Source organism: Sinocyclocheilus anshuiensis, unplaced genomic scaffold (assembly GCF_001515605.1).
Source record: "Sinocyclocheilus anshuiensis isolate Anshui unplaced genomic scaffold, SAMN03320099.WGS_v1.1 scaffold2063, whole genome shotgun sequence".
NCBI lineage: Eukaryota > Metazoa > Chordata > Actinopteri > Cypriniformes > Cyprinidae > Sinocyclocheilus > Sinocyclocheilus anshuiensis.
This window is the reverse complement of record NW_015536681.1, coordinates 337482-349352: the sequence shown is the minus strand read 5'-3', so window position 1 is coordinate 349352 and position 11871 is coordinate 337482. Positions and strand designations below refer to the sequence as shown.

Below are 11871 nucleotides of genomic sequence, written 5' to 3'. Positions count from 1 at the left end.
AACCACCGACTCTGGGCGGGTCCCTGGTGTGAGGCCTTTAAGGTCGGAGAAGATTCACCCTCTCAAGATGGGCTTGTCCAATGAGAAAGGCTGAAATATGAAATATGAAATTATGACCCTTTGTGTGAAAGCATGGTAATTTGCATATGGAACTTGAATCAAAATTACTAGAGATTCTCAGAACACTAATATATTGCCTATGTACCAACATATAATATACACTCTCGTTTAGATCATCAGAAGACGAATTCATAGATACTAAACATGGTAGGATTACATATAGGTAAGATGACATGAACGAGTGGTTCTATCATAAGCCTGCATAAGACAGTATACAATATAAAAGACAATATACAAGGACAGTAACAACATACACAATGACCTGAAGGATATGCGTGTTCATTCAAAGAAAGGTTTTCCTATGAATTAATTAGAGAACAGTCCATTTCTCTTGGCATTATGTGTCTGTCTTATGAGGAAAATGGGTGAGTGTCTCTACCCACATTCCTTTGGGCAATAAAACCAGTGATATCAGCATTGGTTGCCATGGAATCAGAGGCCTGTTCGTTCGCAGACATCCTGGCACCCAGCATGTTTATTGGGTGAGGGGTCTGTGATTATTTGTTAATCTAATGAATAATTCATTTGTTAAATCAAATGAAAAATGGTGTGTCTGATTGGTCCAGACGCTACAATTCACATGCAGCTTATAGCACGGCAAGTAATTCAATGCTTGTTCCCTTATCTCAGGGAACCGAGGTTACGTCAGTAAATGGAGCATTCCCTTTCGACTGTTCACTTCACGTTGCGTATGGGGAACGGTATCCAATCACGCCGTGCTATGAGCAGATACAGAATGACCTGCTTAACAAAGAGCACTTAACTTAAGGGCACCTTAAGAACATGAGCCAACTGAGCCCAAGCCACAGCTGAGGATTACAGATAAAACTGTTTCCACCCTCTGGGAGAAACCAGCAGTTTAAGCAGACAAAATCCATGCCTGCAAGGCAGGGACATCTAATCTATAAAATCTGGCAAATGTGGACGGTGACGACCAGCCGGTGGCCGCACAAATCTCACCAATAGAGATCCCACTGGACCACGCCCAGGAAGAGGCCATTCCTCTGGTGGAATCACACCCTATAGGGTATTGTGAGCCAACCGAGGCTTTAGCCAGGGCTATAGCATCTACTATCCAATTAGAAAGTCTTTGCTTTGTGACTGGCAGCCCTTTAGAGCGGCCTCCAAAGCACACAAAGAGCTGCTCCAATTGTCTAAAAGACTTAAATAGCTTGACGTATAGTCTGAGTGCCCGAACTGGGCGCAGTAAGTTTGGACCCTGCTCACCATCCACCACAGGGAGAGCCAGCAGCGAAATAACGTGGGCTCTGAATGGGGTTGAGAGCACCTTAGGTATGTAACCGCTGCGCAGTTGGAGAATGACTTTACAGTCGTTGGGCCCAAACTCAAGACAGGAAGTGCTGACGGACAGCGCTTGCAAGTCACCTACTCGAAGCTAGGTCCAAAAGCAGAGTGGTTTTGAGCGTCATGACTCCCATCGAGGGGCCAGACATGGAGGCTCCACAGCTCTGGCTGGGGATGCCAAATTTTGCCCTGCGCTTGTGAGAGAAGGTCTCTTCTTAGCAGTATCGGCCACTTGGCTACTGACAGCAACTGAATCATCTCTGGGAACCAAGCCTGGTTCCTCCAGGTTGGGGCCACCAGAAGGAGAGAACATTTCATTTCCCCGACTTGCCTGATAACCCGAGGGAACAGAGCGATCAGAGGGAATGCAGAGAGACGGGTGTTGGGCCAATCGTGGGCCAGAGCTTCCCACTTGTTGAGAAATAGATTGGGCATTGACAGTTGTCTTCGGAGGCGTAGAGGTCCACCTCTGCCTTGCCGAAGACTGACCAAATCATCTGTACCGACTGGGGATGTAGTCTCCACTCTCCTGGGGCTTCATTGTCCCTGGGCAGCATGTCTGCACCTTGGTTCAGTTTGCAGGGCACATGAACCGCTCTTACTGAGAGGAGTTTACTCTGTGCCTAAAACAGGAGACGCCAAGTCATCCTGTAAAGGGGGACGTGACCTGAGGCCACCTTGGCGACTGATATAGGCTATCACAGTCGTGTTGTCCAAATGGACCAGGATGTTTTGCCCATTTAAGGCTGACAGGAAGGTATTTAGGGCCAGACAAACAGCCATCATTTTGAGATAGTTGATGTGTAGGCATTGCTCGTGGATCGATGAGGAGCCGAATGCCGGATTGCCCTCGTACAAAGCGCCCCAGCCCAAGCTGGAGGCATCTGTCGTGACTCGTTGTCTGGGAGTCAGAAAACTTTTGGTTGAATTTGGTTGAATCAACCCAAGATGCTCCAGATGGTTGAGCAGCAACGACCTGTGAACGATAAGTTTCCATTCTGACCTGGCTAGTACTAACCAGTCGTCGAGGTAAATAACATGTGCTTCTTTGTCCAGTACCGAAGTCCGAATGACGCCTCTGAAGCGAGGCGGCCTGTGAGCGAACTGAAGCGAGTACCCTCGTTCTATGACTTTTAAAATCCAACTTGCTACTCCGGGAATGGCTTTCCAAGCTGTTCTATTTTTATTAGTGGCAGATCGCTATGTGGGGATGGGGAGCTGACACTTGTGGTTATAGGGAGAGGAGAAATGCTCTTTTGAGTATGTGGGTCTGCTATCACAGCGGTAGTTTGTTGGGACACTCGTTGAGCATGCAGGACGTGTCCCACTGAAAAAACTCCACCGCTCGGAAGGATTCGAAGAGGTGGGGAATGATCTCGAGCTTTCTTCAAGGGAGTTCCGGCCTGGGCGAGAACTAGCCCTCTCCTCTTCCTCTCTGCTTTCGGATCAGGATGGCTTCTGCAGCTCTGGGTCCAGCACTATGCGAGGACGAGGACCGTGGCGCTTTAGGAAGGGGTACTTCCTGGCTGCCCGGGGGCGCTGTTGAAACCCAGACTCCGGCTTTGGCGGGGGCTTGACAGACTGCTGGGTTGATGTAGCCTTGGGGCGACTTGTAACAGCTGCTTAGCTGGGGCGCTTAGTCAGAAATGCGCTGAGTACGGAGCCCGCCATGTTTTAGTGAGCTCGTCGTGGACCGCAGGCATAAACGGAGCTGGCCGCTGTCGGGAGGATGGTTGACGATGACCCTTTAAGAACCACTCGTCGAGGAGGCAGGGGGCGGGCTCTTCCGGGGCACAGCTCTTGTCAGAACCCGGATCAGTTCTGAGTCCATGCTCAGCCATGTAGACAGAGCTGGGACTTCGGGATCTTCGCTGTCAAGGACATCGAGTCGTCGACAGCAACCTCTTCCTCGGGCGTGCAGAAAGAAATCAAGCTGCTCACAGCCGACGAGGGGCATTGTTTTTCCCGTGTGAAGCACGAGACGAGGCATTTTGGAGAGAGAGCGACGCACATGGGTGCCAAGCCAACGTAAGTTCACTCGAGCCTGATGGATGAGACCCGCTGCTCCGCTGTTTCTTCCACTTCTGGTGGAAGTGGACTGGTACAAGGGGTCTTTGCACGAGTTGCACTCGCGAGAAGATTCTAATGAAATGGCGCTCTGAGCCGACTTATATAGAGGTCGGCTCCCCCCCATTGGTTTGTGCAGCTACACAAACGTTAACAAATCAGGCTTCAGTACCAGGGTAAACAGAAGTTGTTCCCCCTTACACAACGTGAAGTGAACGTTCGAAAGGGAACATGACATAGTTTGTTAATGCGTTTTGTCTGGAGCAAGTCATTTATAATGCAGGAAATAAAAAACACAGACTTCACCAGTTTCAGCAACTTTAATTTTTGTTATTAATACTTTGTGCCAGTTTCCAAGGAAGTGACTATTTTGTTCTCTTGATTGAACACATGGGATGGAAACAGTGCTTTATTCGCAAATGTTTTATGTGATATTCTAATTTTGCACATATAAGTTAAATTTGCAACTTTGGATGGAAACATAGCTAGTGATGTGTACGATTCCCTCAGTATTCATCTTTTAGAGCTTATCTGCTTATAATTTGAGTACATAAGTAAATTCACTCATAAACAATAAACAATGATAACCTATTCTTTTTCAAAACATGTTTAATGTCAAAATGTCACTACTAATAACTAGCAACTATTGTCACTATGTTTGTCCTCATAACAGAGTTGAATTATTGAACTTGGCATAACCAGTATAATCAAACACAGATCACGACTGTATGAGAAACTTAGTTCTGTCTGAACCATCTGATGAAATTGTCATATGAGAATTTTTGCAACTAAAATAACCACATATGAAAGCATGATGGTTTCATTTCAATATAAGCAACATTTAGATACAAATTCTAAACCGTAAATGTAATGATGATGAATGAGGCTGATAGAGACTTCAGTTAGGATAGAGGCATATTTAATTTTTGACAGGAATGAAAACAAGGCTGTGAGGGACTTAAATACAGTGGATTTAACTGTTGTTTAACAACATACCAATTGTTCGGCTAACGAAAAGTCTTTCCGAAAAAGTTGAAAAACACTTCATAAAAACAGTTGAGAGTTGTGAAAATGACATGATCTATGACCTTTATACAGCGCGTACCATTATAAGTACTGTAATTCTATCCCTCACAGTCTCATTTTCATCTGTGTTAAATTCAATATGGCATCTAAGCTTATTAAGGATTATTCCAATGAAAACAAACATCAAAATAAATGCAATTCAAATAAATCAAAGTGCTTTGAGTATGTTAAGTGTGCTTATTTCATCTGATGGATGTGTTCTTCTATTTTCTCTCAGGATGAGTTCTGGCATGTGTATGTTGGTGAGTCTGTAACAATCCTTTGGTTCAGTTTGGTTTTAATGGTAAAGTCAGTCTTGATATGTGCTTGTGTGTTTGGTGTTTGTTCAGATGGAGATGCGTGTTTGTCCCACCCATGTCTCAATGGCGGCGAGTGTAAAGATACGATCGGGCCATACACTTGTTTCTGTCAACAAGGGTTTAAGGGCTACAACTGTGAGATTGGTAAAGAGCCTCATGTTGTTCAGTAATCACACAACAGACCATCAAACCATCAATGCTGTTGAGTTTCTCTCCTCTGTGTCTTGTTGCAGTTATTCCTGCGCTCTGTGAGAGTGAAAACGGAGGCTGTGATCATTTTTGCAGGATACAGCAGAATAACATCGCCTGTTCATGTGCTAAAGGCTACCAGCTGGCCTCTAACGGGAAGTCATGTCTTTCTCATGGTAAATGATGTTCTGATGTAGGAGAGATGTTTATCCACTGATTATCCTCAGTTCAAAAAACTTTCTGTTTTAGATCCTTTCAAATGTGGCACCGTCCATCCTCAGAAGACCAGAAGCATCTTAAACAACATACAAATCAACAACACTGAGAATGAAGAGGAAACGCATGTAGAGACTACTGTTGAGCCTGTCATAGATTTCACAAACCCTCCCAGCAATGAAACAAAAGGCATGTTCGGCCTCCTCGAGCAGGAGATCATGAATCCAGTGGAGGAGCAACCAGTTCTACCTGAATCATCTGAGGGAGACACGAGAATCGTGAATGGTATGAACTGTCTTCCTGGAGATTGTCCATGGCAGGTAGAAACTTATAATTGAGTTTTTCTCAGTTTTAGTCTTCTTTTGCATGAAACCTTACGAGTTTTTTGGAAATATGAAATGTGCCAGTTTTAGTGTGTTATCGTTGACATCTTACGTTCTCTCAGGCTCTTCTTATTAATGAAGACAACATTGGCTTCTGTGGTGGCACCATCTTAAACGAGTACTTCGTCCTGTCGGCCGCTCACTGCATGAATCAGTCACTCTCCACCCGCGTGGTTGTAGGTACGTCTTTATATGAACATGTCCTTAAAACTTCAAAGTTTGTGAAATATTTTTATGCACATTTTCAGAAATTTGATGCACAAAAAGCTGCTTCATATTCATCAAATAAACAACAGTAAAATCTCTGTAATCTGCCATAATTTAGCTTGTTATTGTTCAGATGTCACTCTTTTATATCAGTACATTCAATGGTATTGTCATCAATGTTATTATAGTTAACTAAAATTCAAACCATTTAAAAAAACATTTACTTAACATTGTTACTTGAAATAAAATGAATTTTAAAGGGGTCATATGATGTTGCTAAAAAGAACATTATTTTGTGTTTTTGGTGTAATGAAATGTGTTTATGCGGTTTAAGATTCAAAAAACACATTATTTTCCACATACTGTACATTATTGTTTCTCCTCTATGCCCCGCCTTTCTGAAACGCGCCGATTTTTACAAAGCTCATCAGTCTGAAAAGCGAGGTGTGCTGTGATTGACCAGCTATCCAGTGCGTTATGATTGGCCGAATACCTCAAGTGTGTGACGGAAATGTTACGCCCCTACCATACTGTGATGATGCCCTGTCAGGACGGAGCGATGATTCAAAAACATGAAAACCCATTATAAACGAGGCATTCGTTGCATCCAGTGGGGACATAATTATGGATTATAATGATGTGGCTGACTCTTAACTTTTATAAAGAATATCTCTTTGGATTTGAGACTTTAGTCTTTGCAACTTTACAGATCTTCTTTATGCACCAAGAGCTTGTAACACTCCAAAGAGAAAGGAAAAATTGAAATCGCATCATATGACCCCTTTAATTGAAACTAAATAAAATATAAACCTTAAAGTTATTTTATTTCAGCTGGTTGCCATGGCAACATTTCTCATTTTAATTTTGTTTATCTTGATGTACAAAAATAAGACTAAAATTGAAATAAAATACATAAAAACTATGACATTCAAAACCGCTTATAATAAAATTTATAAAATTAAAAAACTAAACTAAAATTAAAACAGAATATATATATATGAGATTATATGTGAGATTTCTGGGGTCTTTTTTCTCAGGAGAAACATCATGCAGAATTCAGTAAAAGTCTCCATCTACCCTTACATCTATCTAGGAGAAACAAATGAGATATTCCTGTTTGTGTCTTCTTGTCAGGTGAGTTTGACACGCTGGTCAATGAGAGTCAAGAGGTCACGCACGATGTAGACAAGATTCTGATTCACAAGAACTACATGGCTGACACCTACCACAATGACATCGCTCTCATCAAGCTCAGCAAGCCCATCAAATTCACCAAATTCATCATCCCTGCCTGCCTGCCAGAGCGCGAATTCGCCGAGCGCATACTGATGCGTCGGGAGGATGGCATGGTGAGTGGCTTTGGTCGCGTGCGTGAGGGCGGCCTTCAGTCCACCATCCTCCAGAAGTTAACGGTGCCGTACATCGACCGCGCCAAGTGTATAGAGTCCAGTAAGTTTAAAATCTCCAGCCGCATGTTCTGTGCCGGATACGACCAAGAGGAGAAAGACGCGTGTCAGGGCGATAGCGGCGGGCCACATGTGACACGCTACAAAAACACGTGGTTCGTCACAGGTGTGGTGAGCTGGGGTGAAGGATGTGCGCAGAAGGGCAAGTACGGCGTCTACACGCAGGTCTCCAAGTACATCATGTGGATCCATAATGCCATGTCAAAAGTCATGCCACAGATGGAAGCTTCTATAAAACCCAGAGCAAAGCGAGAGCTGCTTCAGAAGACACCCGTACGAAGAGTCTGAAGTAAAAATCAACACCATTTACTATCTTAATTAATTTTGATTCACCAAATTCAAGATTCATCATCTGTATTGATGGAAAATTTGTTAAAATTAATTAAATTGTATATATGTTTTCAATAAATCTAAGTTGTCATCTAATAAATCTAATCATTGTCTTGTACAATTATGATAGAAAATATTTTTCTATTTTAATATTTTAATTTACAGAACCTTCATAAATCGAATAACAACTTACAAAAGAAAAACACTCTCAAAGCGTATTTTTATTCATAAGGTTTTAGAAGTAGAATTAAATTAATCTGAATTTTATATGGTACATCGCCATTTTGCTCTGACCAAAGTAACATGAATGCACCTGATGACATAATTACAACTTACCAACTCATTAATACGAATTTTCCGGGAGGACTTGAACGCAAAATAACTTGCTCCGGTTATGAACAATATAATAAAATCCTCATTAATAAAGTAATGTTATTTCTAGTTAGATCTTGTTTCGGTCTGAAAAATGTCACATTATGGAGGGTTTGTCAATGCTGTTGACTATCATCTAGATGAGATTTCACAGTTTTTTATAAAGACGACCCTTGATTTTATAAACTGTTTTTATTGTATTTGTGTCATATAAAGTCAAATGTGTTTCCTGACAAGAAATAAAGTTGACAGTGTCTATAAAACCCAGAGAAAAACAAGAGCTGCTTCAGAAGTCTGACGTCAATGTAAATCAACACTATTTACTGTCTTAATTCATGTTGATTATTCATCAGTGATGATGTTATTCTACAGAAAAACATGTTTGGCTTCTTAATCTTTCAATTTACTCTAACTATAAACCAATCTAACCAAACTGGTTTGTCAATGCCGTTTCATGCTGACTATAATCCAAATGAGATGTTTCACAGTTTTAATTAACACGATGCTTGATTTGTATAAGCTGTTTCTATCATATTCGTATCATATAAAGTCAAATGTGTTTCCTGACGAGAAATTAATCTGAGAACATATGTGGAGGTTTTCACAAACACACGGATGAAGAGTTCAGAGGTCATGTTGACGGTCTAGTCTAGAGTCCAGATACACAGTGCTAAGCACACAGAGACTCTCAAACACAGCAGTCATTATCTAATTTTCGCAATCTACCATTTAGACATCAAACAGAAACACTTTAATGAATGAATATGACTCGCTCTTTTAACAGTATTTAATCACAGCATGTTAATGGGCTGAAAGTGCTGACGTCATATTCTGAACATCTTGCGTGTTAAATGTAGGCTAGTAGTCATGTACAGGACAGAGAGACACATGTATCCAGAGAAAGACGCTCTTTGGAGATGAGCTTATGTTATTGACCGTATTGACTGTGGGTGGGGCAACAGACAAGCGGCTGATCGTTGTGATCAGTGACTGACTGGCATCGGGATCTTCTTCTGATTGATCACGATGGAATCACTCATTTGTCGGCTGCTGTTCTTCACGCTGATCGCTCATCATGTATCATCCAGAGATCAGCACACAGGTGAGAGATCGACTGTCAACTGTATGTCACTCTGGACCTATAGAGTTTTGCGCTATTTAAACCAGTTTGATTTGAACGTTCACTGCTAGTGTTCCTCAAACCACAGAGATTTAAGTGTGAATTTTGCAAATCATGCACAGTGTGATGTTTGTTGAAGTCCATGGTGTGTTTTAGTGTTTCGGTCCCGGCAGCGTGCCAATGTGCTACTGCTGCGCTCCAGAAGGGCCAATGCATTTCTGCTGGAGGAGATCCTGCAGGGAAATCTGGAGCGCGAGTGCTTTGAGGAGAGATGCAATAAAGAAGAGGCCAGAGAATGCTTCGAGAACGACCAGAAGACAGTACGGCATCTGATGATCATCACACACATATCACTGATCAGTGTACATATAATCAGGGCAGTAGCAACTCCAATTTGTTGGGGGTGCTAATAAAATAATTGAATTGTCTTGGTAATGAATGCCTAAACTGCATGTAAACAACATGCCGTTTCAGTAATCTAAAGTTGTTTCGATACAACACAGCTTAAAGACCAGGGTTTCTGCGGGTCTTAAAAAAAATCTTAATTTGCCCTTCCACAAATTAAGGTCTTAAATCAGAGCAGAAAGTCTTCAATTCATTAAGTCATAACATTAAATGTTGCATGCACTGCAAAAAAATAATATCTTCCTCAGCATTTTTGTCTTGTTTTTACATCTAATCGTTAAATCAAGATACATTTACTTGAGATGCAAAATGAATACGGTATGTAATGAGGAATGAAAGATTCCCTTTGAATTTTCTGAGCCCACTGGCAGATATTGTTCTTGTTTTAGTAATAAACTCAATTCACTTTGATCAATTTCTCAGAAAACAAGACTTAATTAATGTCATTTTGCTTCACAGATAAATGTATTTAGATTTGCACTGCAAACAAGTAAAAAAAATACTGAGGAAGAACATATATTTTTTAAGATAATGCAAGTTATTCCCACATTCTAGTCAGTGTTTTGTGAGCAGAAATATTCTTCATAGAAAATTAAGCAGAAACTATTTTTCATAAAATTAATTAAAACATAATGGAGATCTGTTGGAATTTGTCAGACTTCACAACACACTGTTCCTTAAAATGTCTTTACTTTGTCTTAAAATGTCTTTAAAATTCTTAAATTTACTGTCATAAAACCAGCAGAAACCCTTAAGACATGCAAGGGTTGGAGGAGAGCATCATCAATAACTATTTTATTTCATTTTCTATCTAAACTACATTTACAAGGTCACAGTGTAAAGTGTGCAGTTATTAAAAGGGTTAGTTCACCCAAAAATGAAAATTCTGTCATTAATTACTCACCCTCATGTTGTTCCACACGCCTAAGACCTTCGTTCATCTTCAGAACACAAATTAAGATATTTTTTATCAAATCTGATGGCTCAGAGAGGCCTCCATTGACAGCAACGCCACCCAAACTTTCAAGATCCATAAAGGTACTAAAGACATTGATAAAACAGTCGACGTGACTACAGTGGTTCTACAATAATTTTATGAAGCGACGAGAATACTTTAGATAGAAGGGGATCACACATTTCTAAGGGAACAACAGGGTCCCAACATAAAGGCAACTGACCAAGGAGGCGCCAGAGATGGGCCTAACACTTAGTTCGTTGCAAATGGGGTCCTTCGGGAGCAGCGCTCTTGGCTCTCAAGCTGAGGCGGGCCCTTACAGCACATACTGGGAGCGACTCATAGCTAACCCTCACAGAGAGGGGAGCACTTCTCAGCTCAACCAGAAGGGGGCATTAGATTAGAAGGGGTAACCCAGCAGGGCCCAATAAGAGACAGTCCACTGGTGCAGCTGGACACGGTCTCATGCTCTCTATCTCAATAGAGAGCATGGGTCCCGTGTCCAGAGTATAGGGAGCATGTCGCAAAGCATGTACTCAGAAGAGTACTAGCCCACGAGAAGGACACGCAGGTCCTGAGGTTGCAGCGTTATACTGGGGATCTGATGCTGGGAGGCTTCTTCAAAAGTCCAGGCTGCGTGTCCAAGCTGAAGATGAGGGCTATCACCAGCCTGGAACCAGAACCGATGAATGAAACCATCACTGTAATCGGTCAACAGCAGGAGGTCCTGAGTTAGCAGGTGGGTCAAACCTAAAAGTCAGAAAAACAGAACAGGTCCGAGTAGCGCTGCAGAGAAAGGCTAGCATCAAATACACAAGAACTAGCAGTAGAGTAGATAAAAATGGATCGTACTCGCCAACCATGGCTCCCGCGCATGACTCAGGCTCATGGATATAAGTCCGAAGCCTGGACCTTCGTGGAACAAAGGATTTAAAGGCAGTTGAGCTTTACACAGATGTAAAACCAATGGAGAAAGACTGGTAAACCTGCACTGATGTAACCATCAAGTTTGGATTAATTTGTCTTGGCCTCCTTGAATTTCACGACCACCGTCTCGACGGAAGTGCCGAAAAGCTCAGAAAGGGAAACCGGCGCATCAGCCCTTCTCTTTCGACCCGATATCCACCAGACTCACCCACAGATGTCTCTCCGTAACCACCATGGCCGCCATGGATCTGCCAATGGCAGTGGCGGTCTGCTTAGTGGCACGGAGAGCAAGATCCATGGTACGATGCAACTCAGCCACCTCATCAGAGGATAGACCCTGCATTTATCCACTTTCAGCAGATCAGCCTGAAAAGCCTGAAGCACCGCCATGGTGTGCAACGAGGCTGCAGCCTGACCTGCTGCC

General features: G+C 42.3%; 2 protein-coding genes across 4 annotated transcripts in view; both read left to right on the top strand.

Moving 5' to 3' along the window:
- f10 (coagulation factor X) overlaps positions 1–8330 on the top strand; it is a 9852-nt gene extending 1522 nt beyond the window's left edge. Inside the window, exons 3-8 of the mRNA XM_016441704.1 lie at positions 4796–4820; positions 4908–5021; positions 5111–5242; positions 5316–5602; positions 5728–5845; positions 7007–8330. Coding sequence (XP_016297190.1) covers positions 4796–4820; positions 4908–5021; positions 5111–5242; positions 5316–5602; positions 5728–5845; positions 7007–7626 — 1296 coding nt within the window. The 3' untranslated portion in view covers positions 7627–8330. The remainder of the gene's footprint in view (positions 1–4795; positions 4821–4907; positions 5022–5110; positions 5243–5315; positions 5603–5727; positions 5846–7006) is intronic.
- A 443-nt stretch (positions 8331–8773) lies between these two features.
- The window catches only part of prozb (protein Z, vitamin K-dependent plasma glycoprotein b), a 23697-nt gene continuing 20599 nt past the window's right edge, over positions 8774–11871 (top strand). Inside the window, exons 1-2 of one of the 3 annotated variants that reach the window (XM_016441725.1) lie at positions 8780–9142; positions 9317–9480. In XM_016441725.1, the coding sequence (XP_016297211.1) occupies positions 9116–9142; positions 9317–9480 (191 nt within the window). In that variant the 5' untranslated portion in view covers positions 8780–9115. Of the gene's footprint in view, positions 9143–9316; positions 9481–11871 lie in introns of all 3 variants that reach the window. The other 2 variants (XM_016441716.1, XM_016441733.1) reach the window with 2 other exon arrangements.